Here is a 20,965-nt window from a genome sequence, read left to right on the forward strand (position 1 = left end):
AGGACCGGGACAGAAACAGAAACCGGGACAGAGACCAGGGCAGAAACTAGGACCGGGACAGAAAGCGGGACCGAGATCGGAACATGGACAGGCCGTTCCGCGGCGCAGCAGGTCAGTGCCCGCGGGATCCGGTCGGGATCGTGCCTGGGACATGGACCCAGTTTGGGACATGGACCCCAGGGGGGGTCTCGGGGCGCGGGTGGGCCCTGGCGGGGGTCCCACACTCGAAGGCTGGGTCCTGATCTCTCCCTGTGCCCGGGTCCCGATGTCTCCCCGTGCCTGGTCCTGATCTCTCCCCATGCCTCGGTTCCAGTGTCTTGCTGTGCCCGAGTCCTGATGTCTTTCCATACCTGGATCCTGGTATCCTGCCATGCCCAGGTCCCGGAGTCCCAGCCTCCAGGTCCCGGTACTTCCCTGCAGGCCTCTCACTGTGCTCATTCCCTGCAGGAAGGAGAGGAAGGTGGACAACATGAAGCCCAAGCACCCCGAGGAGCAGGAGATCCCGTTCCGCCTGCGGGAGATCATGCAGAGCCGCGAGGCCATGAAACGCCTGGGCCAGGGGAAGAGGAAGGCAGCAGGTGGGACACGGAGGTGGCCCGAGCAGGTGGCCCAGGAGCCCATGGCACAGCTGGAATCTGCCATGGGAGCTCCTTGTCCCTCTGGTGATGTCCTGGCCCTGCCCTGGCAGCAGGAGGGATCCTGGGGTGTCACTGCTGCAGTAATGTCCCCCGTCTCTCCTAGAGAAGAAGCAGCAGCAGAAGCCCAAATCCAAGGGGGACATCCCGGTGCCCAGGTTCCGGAGGGGGAAGGGGGAGTCGGAGCGTTCCTACATCTGCCGCATGGAGCAGGAGGTGCAGCACGTCCTGTTCCTCACCGAGAACCAGCTCCAGCGGGAGCCTGAGCGGGAGGACACGGCTCCAGAGAAGTCCCAGAGGAAAAAAGAGTGAGAGCAAGGCCATGGGGGCTGGATGGGGCCAGCCCAGGCCTGTGGCCTGTCCCCCTGCTCTGGTCTGCAGGGCAGGTCTGGCATTGGCAGCGGCTGGTGGGGCAGGTGGGGGGCTGTGGACCCCCTCTCCATGGATTTGGATCTCTGAGAATGGAGCCACAAGCCTGCTTCACCCTCCTGGGGGGTGAGCTGTGGGATTTGTGTGGCTCCTGTGGGGTAGGGACTCACCTCCTTGCTCCCAAGCCCTGGCCACAACGAGGCTCCTCAGGTTTCAGAAAAAGAAGCTGGAAAAAGCTCGGAAGAAGAAGGAGGAGAAGAAGGTGGACATGCTGGAGAAGAGCCTGTTCCAAGGTGGGGCTGGAGCAGGGTGGGCTGGAGTGACCCCCAGCCCTGGGGGGCCAGTACATGGAGGGGATTGGCACATCCCCAGGGGCTCTGACCTGACTCTGGTTTCCCTCACAGACACAGTGGCGTTTGGGGAGGTGGTGACACAGCCACCCACCATCACCTCGCGGCCCCGGGGACGGGGTCCTGCCGAGCAGGTGAGCTCTGGGGGACAGTGCCACCCCCCCGGGTACCTGCAGGGCTGGGGTGGCCTCAGTGGCCCGGTGGCAGCTCCTGGCAGGGCGGTCCTGGTGTCTCATCCTTCATCCCTGAGCTGTCCCGGCTCTGCCCACAGGCTGGACGGAAGCGGCTCCTCCTGACGCCTCGGCTGGGCCGGAGCCAGGCATCCCCCGTGTCCCCAGTGTCCCCAGTGATGTCCATGGCTCGCCGGCGCATCGTGGAGGAGGAGCGGGCGCGGGTCATCCAGGCCTACAGGGACATCCAGAGGCGGAAACAGCTCCAGCGGGAGCGTTCCCAGGCTGGGCACAGGGCCCTGCACTGAGCCCACCCGGAGGGGCTGTGCATTCCTGGTCCCTCTGCAGGGACCCCAGGACTCGAAGGGGACATTGTTGTGATGCTCTCCTGTTGCTGCTGAGCCCTGGGACTCCCACAGACTCCCTGGAGTGGGGTCCCTGCGGTGCCATGGACCTGCTTGGAGTAAAAGTGCCAGTGGGAGCTGATGGCATGAGCATGTCTGTGCTACCGCCCTGCCCGGGTTCCCTAGGGACTGCTGTGCAGGCAGATGGCAGTGCCAGGCATGTCACTGTCACCACAGGCTGGCCCTGGCAGGGCTCTGGTGAGGGCAGGATCCTCATTGCTCAGCCTTGAGGAGACCCCAGTGCCTGGCCATGACCCCTCCAGCTCCAGTCCTCAGTGGGAGGAAAGCAAGGCAGTGCTGAGGACATGGAGCATCCCCCAGGGCTCGCCTGCACAGTGTCACCTCCCTGTGGTGTCACTGCTCATGGCACTATGGAGCCTCTGGTCTGTGGCTGCACCACCCCTGCCCTCAGCACTGCTGCTGTGTGCCCCCCTGGCCCTGGCAGACCCCTGATGACCCCGGTGCCAGGTGTGCTGCCACATCCCCACCACCGCACCCACACCCCCACTGTGCCACCCGCCCCATCCGTGCGATGCCCCCGGCAGCCCCTGGCTCCGGGCCCCGGGGAGGCTCCGGGGCTGCTCCCGGCGTGGCTCAGCCGTGTCTGCCCTCACCTGCCCGCACAAAGGCCCCGCTGTTCCGCGGCCCCCGCCGGCACAAAGCATTCCCTGTTGGAGCGGGGCTGTGGCCGGCGCTGGCGGCACCGGTGGGATCCCGCGCTTCCGGAGGGGCTGGACATGGGAGGGAGCCACCGGCAGCTCTGCTGTCCCCACCGGAGCTGAGCAGGGACAGTCTCTACTACCCTGCTTTTTGGGGTCACCACTGTGCCCCCGGGGAGCTGGACGGGCCTTTGGGGTGGTCACACACTGGACCCCGCTCTGCCACGCGGTGCCAGTGGCTGGGAGGAGGGAGCGCTGCGGTGACAGTGGCCCTGGGCATGTGAGTGCCTGGCACTGCTGGGGGATGTTCCTTCTGCCACCCGGCACCAGGTAAACACAGGTGCCAGGTAAACACAGGTACCAAGTAAACACGGGAGCGGAGCCAGATAAACACGGGAGCCAGATAAACATGGCAGCCAGATAAACACAGGAGCCAGGTAAACACGGGTGCCGTGGGGGGACATGGCCACATCCCATTGCAAACACCCGCCTCCCACGGCTGTGTGTCCGGAGCCGGGAGCATGGGCATGTGCCAGCCAAGGGCACGGTGGGGACATGGCATGTGCCACTGTGTCCCCCTCGTGCGGGCACTGTGCAGGGCACACGTGCCCGCTGGCAGCCCCTCTGCCGCCATCCCGGCTCCGGCTCAAGGAGAGCAGGTCACCCGCCTGCCCCCACGGAGCCATTCCAGCCCTGAATAATTCATGGCACCGATGGCCGCAGGCTTCCTGCCCAGAGGAGGAGGAATGGCTGTGGAGGGGAAGGCAATCCGAGCGGGAAAACCACCCGCGACCTTGGCACGTCCTCTGTGCTGCGCTGCCTCCCGCCCGGCAGCCCATCTGCCCACGGGATCCCGGCCCAGCCACCCCATCTGGGAGGGCTGGGCACGCTGAGGGCCCTGCCCTGAGCCCCCCCTTGCTCCCTGTCACCCCCTGAAAGGGGAAGGTGGCACTGAGCCCGCTGGCACCGCGGTGGGATCAGAATGGGGGAGCAGCTGGTGACACCTCCCATCACGGGCCACCTGTGACAGCACCGTAGGAAAAACCACCTTTATTGGGGTGACCTGAAAAAAAATGGGGAAGAGGAAAAATGACAGAGAAAGCCGCAGGCAGGGTGAGGGGCCCAGCCCCCTCCCCAGAGGGGTCCCCGAGCCCCAAGAGGGGAAGGCACCGAGAAGGCAGCTGGAACTGTGGGGCCCCAGCAAGGCACTGATCCCCCAGGCCCCCAGCAGCCCCCCTTCCCCAGCAGTGGGGAAACCGAGGCATGGCTGGAAGCAGAGCTGGGGACAGCTTTGTGTCCCCTCACACCCTGTGGTGGGAGAGGGCCAGGCCAGCTCAGGGTCCCCAGGGCTGGTGGGGTCAGCATGGAGCCGGGGGCTCGGTGCCCTGGGTGGGGGTCCCACCAGCTCCCCAGCTTCAGAGGGTCCATGGCCCGGGGGGGACGGGGTGTCTGTGCATCACAAAGGCAGTGAGGGGACAACTTGAGGTGTCCCCATGCGAGCCAGTCCTTGAGGCAGGCTGTGGGGTCCGGGCAGAGCTGGCAGCTTGCGGGTGCCAGGGCCAGGTGGGACGGGCAGGTGGGAGCGCTGGCTCTGGGGCCGTATCCGGGCATCCCATTGGCAGGAACTGGCTCTGGCTGCTGGCCAGGGTGGGATTCACACGTCAGGGCAGGATGAGGCTTGGCGAGACCTCGGGAGCAGGACGGAGGGGCCGCGGCTGTGCCAGTGCTGCGGGACCTGTGCCACGGGGGCTTCACCACCGGTTCCTGCTGTACGGGGACTGCACCTGCGGGCAGAGCGAGGTGGCACAGCAGTGGCACCAGGACTGTGGCTCCTGCACTGGTGGCATGTGCACCCTGACCCACTGGGGGTCTCTGGGTGCTGGGCAGAGCCATCACCACGGCAGGCAGACTTTGCCCCTGCCATGGCTGGGTGCCCGCTGCTGTTCACTCACCTGGAAGCTCCGGGTGTCCCGTGAGGTGCTGATGTGCCGGGCCTGTGCTGCAAAGGCGTCCTCGGCTCGGAGTGTGGAGCTGGCACTGCCGGGTGCCGGGCTGGTGGAGGCGCGGGGCAGGATCACGTCGTAGGGACCTTCACTCTGAGGGACAGACACGGGAGGTGTCACAGCACTGGGAACACCCCCAGCCCCGCAGGGTCCCGGGGGAGGAAGGCTCAGAGGGTCCCCACCCTGTTACAGGAGGCATTGGGACACGGGGGTCTTGGCAGCCCTCACCCCCTCACCCCCTGTCCCCCATCCCGGCTGCCTGGTTGGAAGCCCGATAGGATGTGGCTGCCCCCAGTGCCACCTGGTGTCACACTCACCATCCCCTTGTGCATCAGAGCCATCTCGGTGGGCTGGTACACGCTGGTCAGCAGCTGCCCGTTGTAGCCGCTGTACGGGGACACCGGTTTCTTGGCTGCAGAGACACAGGGACAGTCACCACGGAGCCACCCCCCCTCACCGGGGCTCCTGGTACCTCATTAGCAGGTTTAATGAGCTGACTCAGCAGCTCTGTGCCTTTCCCAGGGGACGCTCCTGTCCCCAGGGTTGGCATCGCTGCGCTCCCGGCGCAGCCCCTGCCTGGCTGCAGTTTGTTATTGTAGGGTCTCGTGGGTGTGGGTGCTGCTCGGGGGGACTCTCCCTGCCCTGTGGGGTACAGACACCTGGTGCCCGCCCGTGATGCCCACTGGGGTGACTGTCACCACCCCATGTTATTGTAGGGTCTCGCGAGTGCAGTGTCTGCCCGGGGCAGAGGGCCGGGAGCCACGGGCACCCCACGCCGGGGAGGGAGCACCCAGCGGCTGCTGGGCTCAGCCCAAACTGGTAGGCCCAGCCCGGCCAGTTCTTGGGAACCACAACAGGCGTCAGTCCCTGGCAGGTCACTGCCAGACGTCTCATCACCCACCCACTGCTGCCACCCCCGGTGGGGACATCCCTGAGGGTCCCCATGGGTGAGGGTCCCTGGTGCCTGTTGGCAGCTCCACCACGGGGCAAGAGGGCCCCTGGTGAGCCCCAGTGTCTGCCAGCAGCCCTGTCACGGTGTGAGAGGGTCCCTGATGAGGATCCCTCATGCCCACCAGCAGCCCCACCGTGGGGTGGGAGAGTCCCTGTGAGCCCCAGCACGCACCGAAGGAGGGCTCATCCATTGAGAAGGCTTTGTTCTCCACGAACATGCTCTGGGACTTCTGCTCCTTGAGGATGGTCTCGTAGCCCACCCCACGTGTGGGGTAGCCGTCATCCTCAAAGGCCTGCTCGGGGCTGCGCCGCGTCACGTGTGTCACCTCGGGGATGACGTAGAGCAGGACGAAGGCGCAGGCATTGCTGACCAGCGCGATGGCCAACGTGGGGTCATCCCAGCCGGGCTTGTGGCCGGCGCGCTGGTTCCCGTAGAGGTACATGACAGTCCACGCCACCCAGATGGCCACGGAGAGGCCGGTGGTGGCCAGGATGAAGGCGCCGTGCTTGCGCCAGCGGCCGTAGCGGCCGCAGAGGGCCGGCCAGGCCGTGCCGAAGGCGGCCGCCAGCAGGAACATGACATAGATGAGCGCCATGACGAAGTCAGCGTCCGCCAGCTGGCAGGGGTCCGGGGGGCTCTCCTGCCGCGCCACCGTGATGAGCAGCCACTCGGCGTTGATGATGACCTCCACCGAGGTGAGAGACAGGGCCACCGCCAGCGTCACCCAGCCCCGCGGCGCGCGGTTCCGCCGCGCCAGGAAGTTGAGGGCCATGGCGTGGGCCAGCAGGCAGGAGAAGCAGATCCCGAAGAGGACACCGAAGAGGAAGCGGCGGGAGGTGCAGGTGGAGAAATCCGGCCCCACGATGAAGTCAAAGGTCAGGCAGAACAACCCGAAGGTGCCCAGGAGGAAGAAGACCTGCGTGGCCACCAGGCTCTTCTTCTGGGGGTCCTGCACAAAGGGCAGGCTGGCCACCAGCACGATGGTGAGCACGAAGGTGGTCACCACGCCGAGACTGGCCACCGCCTCCACCGCGATGCCCCAGCCCGCCGAGAGGTCGCAGAGGTTGTAGTAGAGGGAGGAGAGGCCCTGGCTGCAGCCCGGGGGCGGGGTGGGCTGTGGGGTGGACTCCGTGGCCGCCGTGGGGAGCAGGGCCAGCAGCACGGCCGCGGGCTCCATCCTGCACCGCGGCACCCGGAGACCCTGCGGGACACGGTGGGGTCAGGGCATGGCAATCAGGGACATGGATCAGCTCCTGGCTCGGAGCATCCCTGCCCACAGCCCCCCCCCCCCGGCCATCCCACGGCAAGGAGTGAGGTCCCGGGAGCCCTGTCTGTGCCAGCCCAGCTGAGCCCACCCCAGCGGGGCCAGGGAGCTCCAGATGGGACCAGGCAACCAAGTGTCCCCCATCGACTCCTTGCCTGGAGACTGGTGGCAGCTGAGGGGAAATCTCTGTGCCCCACATGTTCCCTCCTGACACAGGAATTCTCTGGGGTTGTGCCCATCCCTGCCACTGGTGCCAGGAGCAGGCAGCACTGTGCCCGCTGGCTTCCTGGGAACACCGAATGTGGGCCCGGGCTGGATGGCAGAGGTGATACCGGAGGACAGGGCTGACCCTTTGCCTTGTCCCTGCATGCCACCATGTTCCTCTTTCCACTTCTCCTGTCCCACTTCCCTCCTCTGGCTCCGGGCACTGGCCCAGTGCAGGTTTCGTGTCCGGCCCACTGGCACGTAGGCAGCCGCAGCCTGGCACAGCACGGCACGGCACAGCCTGGCACGGCATGGGGTCCCGGTCCCTGTCCCCACTGCTGCCACCCAGGAGCCGGTGCAGCGAAGAGGAGGCAGCAGAGAAGCTGCAACCCCACTGCTGAGGGGAAGAAATGGGGAGGACACCCCCGGCAAGCTGACTCCGGGGCCAGGACCCCCTGCTCCCCCAGGGGCACCCCGAATTGGGCACCCCCCCGGCCCCGGGATGGGGACAGGGACCCCGGTACCACAGTCGGACAGAGTCCCCGTGCCCGCGGGTCGGACCGGCTCCACCGTGTCGGCATCGGCTGCTACCCCCGCACCCCCAGCGCAGTCCCTCCGCACCCCCGGCCGGCTCCCCCGCGCTTCCAGCCCAGCTCCTCCTGCAACTCCACCCGCTCTCCCTGCACTCCAATCCCGCTCCCCCTGCACCCGCCACCGGTTCTCCTGCACCCCCGTTGGCTTCCCCCGCATCCCCGCCCGGGTCCCCCCGCACTCCCGCACCGCTCCCCCCGCGCCCTCTCCCCGGTTCCCCTCGCATGCTCCCCCTGCACGCCCATCCCGCACCGTCCCGGTGTTTCCCGGAGCTCTCGCCCGGTCCTGGCGCCGAAACTCCGCCTGAGCCGCCCCCGACCCTCCGGCCGGAGGAACTGAGGGGGCGGACGGGTCCCGGTCCCTTCCCGTCGCGGTTCCCGGTGCCCCCCCAGCCCCGCAGGGCTCGCCCCCGCCCCAGCCCCACTCACTGGCCGCAGCCTCCGGTGGCCGCCGCTCCGCTCCCCCCGTTCCGTGCCGAGCCGAGCCGAGCCAGCCCCGGTGCCGCCGCACCATGCGCCTGCCCGGCCCGGCCCCTCCCCGAGGTGCGGCTCAGCCCCGGGAGCGCGGTCGGGGCCGGCCGGGACCTGCCCCGCCGCACCGGGCGGGGGCACCGGGATCCCGCCCCGGGGCATGGAGGGGGCTGGGGGCGGGAGCACAGCCCGGGCTGGGGGGGTGGAGCAGGGGGGAGCCCACCTGGTCATCGGTGTGATGAGTCTGTGTGTGCGTAGGGGGGAGGTGTCTCTGTCATCAGTGCGATGAGTCTGGGGGAGTCTCAGCCTGTCTCTGCTGAGCGCTGCCCACTGGGAGAGATTCTCAGGGGACAAAGACAGAGTAGGAGGGGCTGTGTCACCCACGTGGGGTCCTGCACCGGCCTCCGGTGGGCTCGGGGGTGGGAGCCGGGAGCGGGGCGGCCCCGCCGTGTAAGGATACACAGGCCTGGAGGGGCCTCCCGGAGGAATGTCAGCTGACGGATAAAGCCGGAGCCCTTGGCAGGACAGCGGGACCCAGAAAACCCCAGAAAAGCCCCGGAAAAGCCCTTCCTGTGGAGGGCTTGGGGCCAGGGCAGCCCCAGCCTGGGGGCACAGACAGGGCTCGGTGGTCCCTGTCCTGACAGGGGTGGTTGTAGCCCTGAAGCTGGGATGGGGTACCCCACCGTCACCCCATCCATCCCTGGAGCTGGGACAGGGCACCCCACAGACCCTGGGGATGGGGAAATGCCCCAGGAGATTTGGGGCACCCCTGGGAGAGGTTTCCAGGCCGCTGCTGCTATTTCAGGAGGGTGAAGCACAAGAGCGAAGGATGCAGAGGAAAGTTCAATGTGCCTCTGGCAGGTCCTGCCCCAATCCAGGCCAAGGTGGAAACAATCCGGGGAGAAAGGGTGGCTGAGCAGGAGCCAGCACAAGGACTGGCACCCGCCAGAACCGGCAGCATCTGTGGCACAAAAACTGGCACCCACCGGAGCCAGGGGGGATGGGATGGTGTGTCCAGGCTCAGTGCTTCGCCCGCTGCCACCCTCCTGCCCTTCTTCCTAAAGAGCCTTTGGCATCGGGATGGCATTTGGGGTTGGATCATCCCTTCCTGCCCTCACAGGGCAGGACAGTGCAGGGTGCAGGCGAGGGGCTCTGTAGTGGCCCCCTGTGGCTCAGTTCCCCCAGGGATTTGGAATGCAGACTCCAGGACTGGATAGTCCCCGCTCCCTGGGCAAGGCTGAGCCTTGGATAAGCGGTGCCGGGAGCAGAGGCCGTCTGTCCTGCCGCCCCCACACCGGCAGCCCGGCCTCTCCACCGGCTGCTTCCTTCCGCCGGAGGGTTTCCCGGCTGCTGATTCAGCACGAGACCCCCGTGACCCCCCGTGGGGCCACCGGCAGGCGTCTGTCCCGCCGGGGCTGCCCTGTGCCTGCCCCGCGTTCGCCTTTGTGTCCCTCCCCCCCCCCCCATGGAGGGTGATTTCCTCATCCTCTTCCCATGGGAACCCTCACATTCTCCCATGGTGGGTGATTTCCTCCCCCCTTCCCAGGGACACTCTCATTTTCCCCCCCACAACAGATGATTTCCTCTCCTCTTTCCCGTAGGGACCCTTCCCAGGCTTCCAGTCCCCATTGTTTGCTCCTGGGGTTTTTGTAGGTCCTACAGAAAAACCCCACCATGCTGTGGGGTCAGTGGGGGGTGATGTCACCGAGTGCTGGGACTCGCTGCCCTTGGTCTCCTCCAGGGGCAGTGGGTCCCTGGCACGAACCTTCCAGCACGGGCAGAGCCCAATCCCAGTTTCCCGGTGCTCTGGGTGGGCTGGGAACCACAATCCCCGTGGTGGGACTGGGTAGAACTGGTCCTTCCAGCACAGAGGCCACGGTGAGGGGCTGGGATGCCGCTCAGCACCGGGATCTGGACCCTGGCCAGGCTCTATCCAAAAACATCGACATGCCGGGCGCATTTTTTCCAGGCTTACCTTTCCTCGGGAGCCGCAGGGACGGGCGGCTGGCACGGTGGCACCGCTGGCTGAGCCCTGTCTTCGCGGTGGCTTCCCTCGGGAAGGCGAGGACAGACCCTGGAGCCGGCGGTCCGGGGGGGTCCCTGTCGCCCTCCCAGCGCCTCCCGCAGCCCCGGCCGGGGCTCGGAGCCGTTTCCACCGGAGCCCCTGACGCCGTCAGCACATTTCCACCTCCTTTGCCAAGTAAATAAATACGCACCGGCTGGCACAGGGGGGCTGGTGGAAATCGGGGGCGCCGGAGGCAATCCTGGAGCTCCCGCCGAGGGTTCCCGTGTCAGCCGAGCCCCCTGGCCTGCGGCCCCTCAGCCCCTGCCCGCCGGGTTAATAACTAATCCCTTCCCGGTCCTGCTCTCCTCACGTGCCAGAATTAATGGAGCGAGAACCTCCCAGGTACCCCCCGCGCCACCGGGTCGGGCTTTAACCCTGTGCCCCAGTGCGGATCCGGCCTGGGATGCGGTGACATCCCTGGAGGGGTCTGTCCATGCCAGCAATGATCCGGGTGCGAGGGCAGGGTGAGGGCGTGTGTGGGTCAGCCCCACATCCCCGGGAAACGCTACTCCCCATCCCACCCCTGTATGGGCACACCCAGGGCTCGGTGGGGTGGGTAGGGGGGTCAGTGGGGTTTGAGGGGTGCCTGTGTGCCCTGCCAGGGCCAGCTGAGCCCCTACCCTCCCCCCAGCACCCCCAGGGTCTGTCCTGCTTGGTCTCAAGAATCGGAACAGAAAGCCTGGACTGTTTGGGGGGATTACACTAAGGACCTTATGGGGAATTAGGGTGGGGACAGGGCTGGTTTGGGGGGCTGGGGGTGCCAGCTCCTGTCCCCTAGGCAGTCCCAGCTCCTCAGTGTCCCATCCCTGCCCTCTGGTGGCAGCTGGGCCCAGCGTCACACCAGATTGGTACTGGTGTAACTGGGTGCACCCCATGCGGGGAGGCATCGAGAGCCCCCTCCCCTGCAGCCGGTGGGAGATGCTGCACCCTTGTGTTTGGGGGACACCCTGGGTGCCCTGGGGGGGCTACAGCCTGGCAGGGACACCCCCCGGGGTTGTCAGGTAGGGGCCAGGAGCTGGGGTCTTACCATGTGTCCAGGCCCCAGAGCTGGGGTCACTGGACCTCGTGGGTGCTCCCTGCAGCACCCCCCGGGCAGCAGGGCGGGGGCACCGGGGTGGGCAGGGCAGAGGGACCCCGTGCCAGGGGTGCCGAAGCTGGGTGTCCCCGTTCCATCTGCCCTCAGGGAGCCAGACCCAGGCAGAGTTCTGGTCTCAGCACGGCAGTTTATGGTGGAAGGATCATCCCGTGGGCTCCCAGCAGGCACCATGTCCTTGCAGGTCTTACAGAAGCTCAGCTGTGCCTGCCACCCCTCACCACAGGCAGCTGTGCCCCCGTGCTCCCCAGGACCCGAGCTGGGGCACATCCTAGATGAGTTCTTGGGGGTCCCAGCACTCTGTGCCCCGAGGGGCTGAGCATGGATAGAGCTGAGCTGCCCATCCTGGTGGGGCTCAGGGAGCAGGGAGGGGTCCCTGGGGTGCTGTCACCAGGCAGGGCATCCCAAGGGCCCCAAATGAGGGGCTGGGCACAACCGTCTCCTCCTGCCACCACCAGCATTAACCCTGGCTCCGTGGAGGTCTCCCCAGGTCCTGGTGTGATGTGTGGGGCTGGGTGGGCACTGGGACCCCCAGCCAGGCACTGCCCTGGCTCAGAACGTGGTGCCAGCCAACAGCTCCAGCGGTTTGAGGGCCGGGGGTGGGAAGTGGCTGCTGCCCCGGCGGGGGGGGGCCGTGCCGGGGGTGCCCCCGCAGCACCTCGCCCACCGTGCGCCTGAAGGTCTGGCTGACGAAGCAGTAGAGGAAGAAGTTGAGGGAGGTGTTGAGCATGGCCACCATGTTGGCGATGTCCAAGGCCAGGTGCATGCGCCAGTCCCTCCTCACCGAGGCCACGTACAGGTGGCACATCATGACGACGGCGCGGGGGGCCCAGAGCACCACGAAGGCGGTGGTGACGGCCAGGAGCAGCGCCGTGGTCTTGCCGCCCCCCGCGCGCCGCCGCCGCCGCTTCAGCTTGAGGATGATGATGGAGTTGGTGGCCAGCAAGATGCTGCAGGGCAGGAAGTAGATGGTGACGCAGTGGAGCCACTTGAGCGCCGTGTCCAGCGCCGTGGGCGGGTCGGCGTCACGCCACACGTCCAGCCACCAGTAGAAGGGGATGCCAGTGGCCAGGGCGGCGGCGAACACGGCCGCGATGATCCTGCGCGTGCGCTGCGGGTACGACACGGCGCGGTAGCGCAGCGGGTGGCACAGGGCCACGTAGCGGTCCACGGTGAGCAGCACGGTGACCCAGGTGGAGGCGTGGCTGGACGTGAACTCCAGCACGTTGACGGTGTGGATGAAGGCGCTGGGCACCGCCCGGGCCAGGATGGCCGTCTGCAGGATGAAGCCCACGAAGATGATGAAGACCTGGATGAGGATGTCGGAGGTGGTCAGGGCCAGCAGGTACCAGTACGATGACTTCTTGGTCCTGGTGGCCAGGCGGGACAGGGCCACGGCGGTCAGGATGTTCACTGGAGGGAGGGGAGTGATGGGTGGTGGTGAGACCTCCCCCCTGCAGCACTCGGGACCCCAGGGGTGCCCAGGCTCCAGCTGGGGGGGAGCTATAAATATCCCGGTGCCATGGGGATTTGCTGAGCTGATTAATCTCTTCTGTGTGTCAGCCCAAGCAACACAAATACCATCTGTCCCTGTGGTGGTGGCACCTGCCCTGGGGCTGGGCAGCTCAGCCAGGCACTGGGGCCGGATCTGAGGCCAGGGCAGGGGGAGCAGGTTTGGTTCCCCCACCCTGAGGACTCTCCTCTCCATCCCCAAACTCCCTGGGGTGATGGAAGGCTGGGACAGGAGCTGAGGCTCTGCCAGCAGCCGAGAGCACAGAGCTCAGCACCCCTCGGAGGGGCTCAGACCCAGGTGGGTGTTGCCCCTGCAGCCCCCTGCCCCCCCAGCCCCCTCACCTGGCAGCCCCAGCCCCAGCAGGACACTGTAGTACACGATGGGGACAATGCCCACCAGGCAGGGTGACCGCTCTGGATCTGGCTCCGGCCGTGCTGACACCCCAGCCAACGACACCGCCGTGCTGTTGGGCACTGGGACCGTCATCTTCTGCCAAGGATCGGCTGTGAGGGGAGATGGGGGATGAGGATCCTGGTGGTACCTGGGCGGGAGGTCAGCCATGACATGGCACTGGGGGCTGGGGGACAGAGACCGTCACACCAGTGTCCCCAGTGGGTTGGATCCTTGCCCTGCAGCACCCATGGACAGTGGGCAGCTCCAAAATGTGCCATCGCAGGCAGACTTGGGGCTGCTGCTCCCAATGGAGCCAACGCACCCCGAGCCCCCTGTGCCATGTCCAGGCTGAGCCCCCACCACCAGAGCTGCTCCTTCTTTATCCCCCAGCCCCTTTTTTGTAGAACACCAGGTTAAAACACCATGTTCTTGGGCATCCGCCAGGAGGGGGAGGCTCTGGCCCCCAGCCCGGGCTGAGTGCACTCACTGGGTCCCAGCGGTGACAGGGAGGACCCAGAAGTGCCAAAGGGGGGGTCCCAGCGCTGCCAAAAGGGGAGTGCCCATCTCCAGGCTGCCAGCGTGGTCCTTTGCCAGCTCCTCAGGCTGAGGAAGCAGAGCCAGCTCCAGAGGCATCTGGCAGTGGCCCTGCCTACGGCCCTGCCCGTATCCTTATCTGTATCCGCATCCCTATCCGTATGTGCATCCGTATCCCTATCTCTGCCCGATCCCTGCCCTATCCCTGCCCTACCCCTGCCCGTATCCCCACGCCCACGCCCCGTGCCCGGATCGTGCCCACGCTGCCCTCGTCCATTCATAAACTCGGGTGGCTCCGCCCCCTCCCGAGACCTGCACTCCTATTGGATAAAGGGAATTAGGCCTCACCCAATCAGAAAGGAGTTTTCCAAGGATGGTGGGGCCAGGGCTGAGCGCTGCGTTCTGATTGGTCAGAATCCCCCCCAAATTATCATCTCCCGGGGGACCGGTGCCGGAGGAGGGTGAGGGGTCCAGGGTGGTCCCGGGATCGGGGATGTGGGGGAAGTCCTGAGCTCAGGGGTGTGCGGGGTGCAGGGGGGTCCTGGGATCGAGGGTTTCAGCTCCCAGTCCCACGGGGACCCCAAATTGCTCCAGTCCCAGTCACCGCAGACCCCCGACGGCTCCGGGGTCAGGGGGGCAGTCAGGTCTCTCTCCAGGACCCCCACTGATGGATCTGCTCCCCCAGCAGTGCCCGAGGAGTGTGTGGGATCCTGGGGGTCCCAGCCCCCCCGGCCCTGCGACCCTCTGCCGGGATGGAAGTGCCGATCCTGAGCAGAGCCCGTGGGGGATATGAAGCGGAGGATGGAGGAGCAGAGGGGTGCCAATTAACTTCAAATTAGCTCCGGCTAATCAGCAGGAGCGAGTCCCGTCCCTCTACGCCCCCCCGTGGAACTGGGGCATCGATCGGCTGCAGCCGCGGCGGGAGCGCCTTTAACCCTTTCCCAGCCCTGATCCCCCTTGCACTGCTGGGTCTGCTCTGGGCCCTCCTTTGCTTTCCCAGCCCGGGGTCCCGCACCTCAAACCCTGCGGGACAGGGACTCACACCTCGGCGGCCCCAGTGCCACCCGCTGGGCGTGTGGTGCCACCTTTCCTGGGCCTGGAGAGTCACTGGTGTCCGTGTCCCACTCAGTGGCTGTTTCCCTGTCAGTGTCCACGTCCCTGTCGCTGTTCGTGTCCCTGTTGGTGTCTGTGTCCCCTCCGGTGTCCGTGTCCCTGTCGGTGTCCGTGTTCCCACTGGTGTCCCTGTCCCCGCAGGTGGCTGTTTCCTGGTTGTCGTCCGTGTCCCCACCGGTGGCTGTTTCCTCTCTGGAGCCTGTGTCCCTGTTGGTGCCCGTGTCCCTGTCGGTGCCCGTGTCCCCTCCGGCACCCACAGCATGTCACAGCCTCCCGGGGTGCAGGACACGGGGCGGAGGGAGAGCGGTGTGGGCAGAGCCACGGGCAGAGCCGCGGGGTGGGCTGGTGGGGCACAGGGACGTCACCAGGCCCAGGGCTCCTGTGGGGGCCAGAGAAGGGCTCACCTGGGAAGCTCCGAGTGGCTGTGACACAGATCATCCCCACCCCGGAGCAATAGGGGTGGTGGTCTGGAAAAAGCGGGTCCAGGGTCCACGGCCACCTCCGGGGACAGGGTGTGTGCACAGGGTGTGACGTGTGAGTGGCACACAACTGTGAATCCACGTGCTGCCCCTGTGTCCCCGCTGGGTTCTGCCCTGGCTGTTCCTGAGTGCCCACTGCCAGGACACCCTGCTTGTGCCTCAGTTTCCCCAGCAGCACAGAGAGGTGTGGGCTGGCTGGTGTCCCCTGCCTGTCCCTGGGGCCACTGAGGAGACTCCCACCCCCTTGGTGCCCCCCAGCCTGCAGGGTGGTGCCCTGGCAGTGCTGCCTGGCACAGGTCGCTATGGTGAGCCAGCCCTGCACCGCCTCAGCCACAATCTCCGGGCCAGCGTAGCTGCTGCGTCACCTCACTGGGGGCTGGGGGATGCCACCCTGTCCCCTGGTGCCCCCCAACAGCAGCCCCACAGTCCCCTGTGCCCCCCCATGGCCTCTGGGCACCTCACCCCATGACCAGCCAATGCCCCTGTGGGGGACCAGGGGATCCCTGGGCTGTGGGTGCTGCCCAGGCTGGCACAGTGATGGCAGTTCACCAGGTACACGCTGCCACAAGCTGTTGTTTTTTCAGGCGGGGGTGAAATGAGGCGTCAGAGGACGCGGTGAGCCATGAACCAGCTGTGCCACAGCGGGGCCCCCATCCCCTGCTCCACTGCAGTGAAGGGACACCCTCCTGGGCTGGGGCACTCTGCTGGCACCACACTTATGGGGGTCCCCAGCCCCACAAGAGCACAGGGCTGGAGCCCCAGCCCCATGGCCAGTACGGCATCACCGACCTGCCTGTCCCTGTGAGGGCACAGGGGTGGTTGGGTGGTTTGTCCCCAGCCCCTCGCCCTGTGTGTCAAGGCCAGATGCTGCTCCCGCCCCCTCGGCAGCTGCGGCAACATCTGCCCACGCTCACCAGCTCCCACATGTTCCATCTAAGCCCATGTCCCAGGCTGGCTGTGCAGTGGGATGGGGCTCCTCGGCCTTGCAACCCACGTGAGCCCAAATCTGTCCTCAGAAGCCCCCGCTGGCACCACAGGACCCCCAGCTGTGCGGCAGCACCCATGGCACCAGCTCTGAGAGCACCAGGTTGGACCCAACACACAAGAACCAGGAATGGTTCGTATCCCCCCCATGGCTCTGGCACTGCCGAGGTCTCAGTGTCTCCCTGGCCGCATCCCCAGGAGCAGGGGGTCCAGGCACTGCCCCTCGAGGTGACCTGGTGCAGGGTGTCTGGGCTGAGCACAGTGCTGGGGGAGCCCTGGCTGTGGGTAAGGGGCTGCTGTGCCCATGTGAGCTAGGCTGCCCCCATCTTGTGGGGTCTGTGTACCATCTGGGGGTCCCAGTTCTGGCTCCCCACCACCTGGTGCCACCAGGGCCACAGCCAGAGTGGGGTACTTACCTCTGGCAGCGGAGTGGGGGCACCCAGCACCCCCCTCAGCCTGTGCTGGTGCCACACCAGTCCCAGCACATGGCATTGGGGCTTTGGGGTGGCAAATGCCACCCCAGCCCCGCGGTGAAGCCCCTCCAGAGGCGTCGGGGTGGGCGAGGGGCCATCAGAGGCCGCCCAGGGTGCACGGGCGGCCTCTTGGCTGCAAAGACTGGGAAAAGGGCAGGCAGTTCCTGCCGGCAGCCCGGATGCCATGGTGATGGGCTGCTGCCGGCATGAATACCCATGAGCCGGGGGAGCGGGAGGCCACCGAGCTGTGCACTGAATGCAAAGACCCCGCTGCCGGCACAAAGGGCCGCGGGCCGCGCGCGGGGCTCCGGCGTGGCCAGTGGCAGGAGCGGGTGGCACACGGTGACATCCCCGTGCCGTGCCACAGCCCATCGGGGCGCCCCGCCGCAGCACCCCGGGGTGCGGGGCTGGGGGTCAGGGTGGGATGGAGGGAGGCTGGGAGCGGTTCCCTTGGCAACGGCCGGTCCCAGTTTCCACCAATCGATGTGTCGGCGCGGGCTGGGAGGGCCGGGAGGGCGCGTGTCCTACATAAGGACCGGGCGGGCAGCGTGTGCCCCGCCAGAGCCGGCAGATGCGCCTGCGACGCCATGGCCAGGCTGACGGGCGCCCGGCCCGTGGCCGCCCGGCGCTGGGGCTGCGCCGCCGCCTTCCTCCTCCTCCTCCTCACCGTGCAAGCCGGTAAGGGCGGCCGTGGTGCGGGGAGGGTCCCCGAGCAGGAATTCCTGTTGCCCTCGGTGGGTGCCGGGGCGCAGCTCAGCCAGGGATGGTGCCCACGGGCTCTCCGGCAGCCGTCGGGGTGCCTGGGAGGGATGCGAGTGGCTCCTGGACGTGCTGTGCCTCGTGGCCGTGCCCCTCGGAGCCGGGCTGTGCTCAGGGAAGGGCTCGGACCCACGGGCAGCAGCGTCCAGCACTGCGGGGTGCAGGGATCCTGCTCCCCTTCCCCAGCCCTGCTCAGCCGGACTTAAGCTGGCACCGGGAAGGGTAATCCGCTGGCAAGATGGGATTTGAGAGGCAAGATGGATTTGAGACAGATGGGGCCGAATTCCTCCTGGGGGAAGGATGCTCTGGGGAGCAGGTGGGAGTTGTGCCAGGAAGGAGAAGAGGAGAGGGAGGAAGGTTCTCAGTGCCCACAGGACAGCCCCGTCCCACATTCTCAGGTCCCTCTCCAGGCCCTGTTGGGATCCCAGCACAGACCCGCAGTGACCCCAGGGCTGCTCGGACCACGGGACCCCCGCCCCTGGGAGTGGGGCAGAGCGTGCCTGGCTCCCCACACCCATGGGCTCTCCATACCCCCGTGTATCCATCAGGGATGTGGGGGTTGTGGCAATGCCCGGGGCTCACTGTGCCCACAGCAGGGACAGGGCAGACCGGGCTGTGAGCCAGTGCCGCCGGCACCCGGCCATTTCCCAGCACGTCCCAGCCTGGGACATGGTGGTCTCAGCCCTTCTGCTGCAGGAAGGCAGTTTTTTGGCTCTCAAGGACACAAACGTCCCCATGTCCCTTTGTCCTCCCACACCCCCTTGGCACCAACCAGCCCTTTGGCACTGGGGAAGCAGAGCAGGAGGTAACCCCGCACCGCCCCACAGCTGGGTCCCCTGGGCCGCCTGGGGGGTAGCACTGGGATGATCTCATCTCCCCACAGCCCAAAAAGCCGACCTTAGCGGGGACACCACGGCTGCCACCATCAACCACTCGCTGACGCTGCTGCAGCGGCTGCAGGAGCTGCTGCAGAACGGGAACGGCAGCGACTCGGTGCTGCGGGTGCGCTCGGCCGCCTCCGACGAGGCCAAGGTGTTCCACACGCACCAGCTGCTGCTCAGCCTCCAGAGCGAGGTGTTCGAGAGCCTCCTGCGCAACCAGAGCGTCGTCACCCTGCACGAGCCGCCCGAGACCGCCGCGCTCTTCGACAAGTTCATCAGGTGCGTGGGGGCCCTGTGGGATGGGGATCTCAGGGAGGATGTGGCTCCCTTGGAGACCCAGTGGGATGGGGATGTCCCCCAGGGGGATGCAGCTTTCCTAGAGACCATGGGGAACCCCATGGGATGGGGATACCCAGAGGGATGCTGCCAAGGAAAGGGGATGTTCCCTTCTGGGACCACAGGGACCCCATGAGACAGGTACGTTAAAAGGGATGCAGCCCAGGAGGGAGGATCCTCTCTTGGGGACCGTGGAGGTCCTGTGGGATGGGCGTACCTGGAGGGATACAGCCAAAAAAGATGGATTCTCCCCTGAGAACCGTGGGCCACTGTGGGATGGGGATATCCAGAGGGATGCATCCAAGAAGGGAGAATGCTTCCCTGGGCATCCCACAGGATGCAGCCCAGGAGGGGAAATGCTGCCCTGGGGACCACGGGGACCCAAGGGGTGGGGGTACCCAGAGGGGCGCAGCCAGGACAGAGGCTGCTTCCCCGGGAACTGCGCTGCTGGAGTGGGGGTCCCCACGTCACCACCCACGCTCCCCCCAGGTACCTGTACTGCGGGGGGGTGTCCATCCTGCTGCACCAGGCCATCCCCCTGCACCAGCTGGCCAGCAAGTACCGGGTCTGGGGGCTGCAGCGCGGCGTGGCCGAGTACATGAGGAGCCACCTGGCCAGCGAGTCGAGCCAGGGCCACGTGGTGGGCTGGTACCACTATGCCGTGCGCGTCGGGGATGCGGCGCTGCAGGAGAGCTGCCTCCAGTTCCTGGCCTGGAACCTGTCGGCGGTGCTGGGCAGCGCCGAGTGGGGCTCGGTGAGCGTGGAGCTGCTGCTGCTGCTGCTGGAGCGCTCCGACCTGGTGCTGCACAGCGAGCTGGAGCTCTACACGGCCGTGGAGGGCTGGCTGAGCCGCCGGCAGCCTGAGGCGCCCGTGGCCGAGCGGGTGCTGCGTGCCATCCGCTACCCCATGATCGCGCCCAGCCAGCTGTTCCGGCTGCAGGCGCAGTCGGCGGTGCTGGCGCGGCACCGCGGCGCGGTGCAGGACCTGCTCTTCCAGGCTTTCCAGTTCCACGCCGCCTCCCCGCTCCACTTCGCCAAGTACTTCGACGTCAACTGCAGCATGTTCCTGCCCCGCAACTACCTCGCACCCAGCTGGGGCTCCCAGTGGGTCATCACCAACCCGGCGCGGGATGACCGCAGCACCAGTTTCCAGACCCAGCTGGGCCCCAGCAGCCACGACGCCGGCAAGAGGGTGACGTGGAACGTGCTGTTCTCGCCGCGCTGGCTGCCCGTCAGCCTGCGCCCTGTCTACTCGGACTCGGTGTCGGGCGCCATCCAGCCCGTGCGCATCGAGGACGGGCGCCCGCGGCTCGTCATCACCCCGGCCATGAGCAGCCCCGACTTTGCCGGCGTCACCTTCCAGAAGACGGTGCTGGTGGGCGTGCGGCAGCAGGGCCGGGTGCTGGTGAAACACGCCTACAGCTTCCACCAGAGCTCGGACGAGGCACCCGACTTCCTGGCACACGCTGACCTGCAGAAACGCACCTCCGAGTACCTCATTGACAACTCCCTGCACCTCCACATCATCATCAAACCCGTCTACCATGCCCTCATCAAGGTGAAGAAGTAACGAGGGACAGACGGGCCCCACGGGGGCAATGCTGAGTCCTCCTGCTCATAGGTAGATGGGGGTCCCCACACTAGGGGACCCCAGGGCTGTGCTCTGCACTACCCACCCCTCCCCGAGTGTCCCCTGCCATGTCCCGTCCCCATCGCTGCCCCTGGGGATGGGGGGTGCTGGGAGCCCTCCAGCACTGGGCAGGGGGTGCTGGAGGCAAAACATGCAGCCCACAGACACAATGCAGACCCCATGGGGACAGGGACAGCCCATCCTTCCTGTGGTGCCACCCCTGCAGCACTGGGAGCCCTCTGTGTGGGCAGCTGGGTCCAGCTCAGAGGCAAACTGGGAGCTGCCAGGATTGGGGATGAGGGGTCCATCTGCCTCTCCTAGTGGAGGAGGGGTGGGGGGCACCACCCCTGCTGATGGTGGCAGTTGCCCCATCCCTGTCTGGGCACCCCCAGCCCCTTCCTAATAAATCAGAAAACAAGTATGGGGACGTGTGGGGCATCTTTGGGGTGACACCGCTCCCCAGCTCAGCTCAGCTTATTTTGATGGAACCCCTGGGAAAGAAAACACCCATGGAGACACCTGGTCCCTGGGTGCCCCATCAACACCTGGCAGTGCTGGGGGATGGCTGTGTGTCCCCGTGCTGAGCATCCACAGGACCCCGGAGCAGCCACGTGGCTCCATCTCACTAGGATGCATTTCCC

The 20,965-nt window shown here is 66.8% G+C and overlaps 3 protein-coding genes across 3 annotated transcripts; 2 read left to right on the forward strand and 1 right to left on the reverse strand.

Moving 5' to 3' along the window:
* Window position 1: 1 nt before the first annotated feature.
* Window positions 2-2,010, forward strand: CCDC137 (coiled-coil domain containing 137; the record flags this gene model as incomplete). The annotated part of the gene is made up of 6 exons (XM_027654225.1): window positions 2-111; window positions 448-578; window positions 742-943; window positions 1,215-1,297; window positions 1,409-1,488; window positions 1,626-2,010. Coding segments are annotated over 6 exons (813 nt in total), but the record flags the coding sequence as incomplete, so codon positions are not given.
* Window positions 2,011-4,090: 2,080 nt separating this feature from the next.
* Window positions 4,091-10,225, reverse strand: GPRC5C (G protein-coupled receptor class C group 5 member C). The gene is made up of 5 exons (XM_027654739.1): window positions 10,047-10,225; window positions 5,714-6,743; window positions 4,908-5,002; window positions 4,540-4,683; window positions 4,091-4,371 (listed from the first exon to the last, which is right to left on the reverse strand). The coding sequence occupies exons 2-5, from the start codon at window positions 6,717-6,719 to the stop codon at window positions 4,339-4,341; spliced, it is 1,278 nt and encodes a 425-aa protein (XP_027510540.1). The 5' UTR covers window positions 6,720-6,743; window positions 10,047-10,225; the 3' UTR covers window positions 4,091-4,338.
* Window positions 10,226-17,265: 7,040 nt separating this feature from the next.
* Window positions 17,266-20,736, forward strand: BTBD17 (BTB domain containing 17). The gene is made up of 3 exons (XM_027654517.1): window positions 17,266-17,396; window positions 18,361-18,637; window positions 19,184-20,736. Exons 1-3 carry the CDS (start codon window positions 17,306-17,308, stop codon window positions 20,262-20,264), a joined length of 1,449 nt encoding a protein of 482 aa, XP_027510318.1. The 5' UTR covers window positions 17,266-17,305; the 3' UTR covers window positions 20,265-20,736.
* Window positions 20,737-20,965: the final 229 nt, after the last annotated feature.

This window comes from Corapipo altera, unplaced genomic scaffold (genome assembly GCF_003945725.1).
Source record: "Corapipo altera isolate COAL_440 unplaced genomic scaffold, ASM394572v1 343, whole genome shotgun sequence".
Classification (NCBI taxonomy): domain Eukaryota; kingdom Metazoa; phylum Chordata; class Aves; order Passeriformes; family Pipridae; genus Corapipo; species Corapipo altera.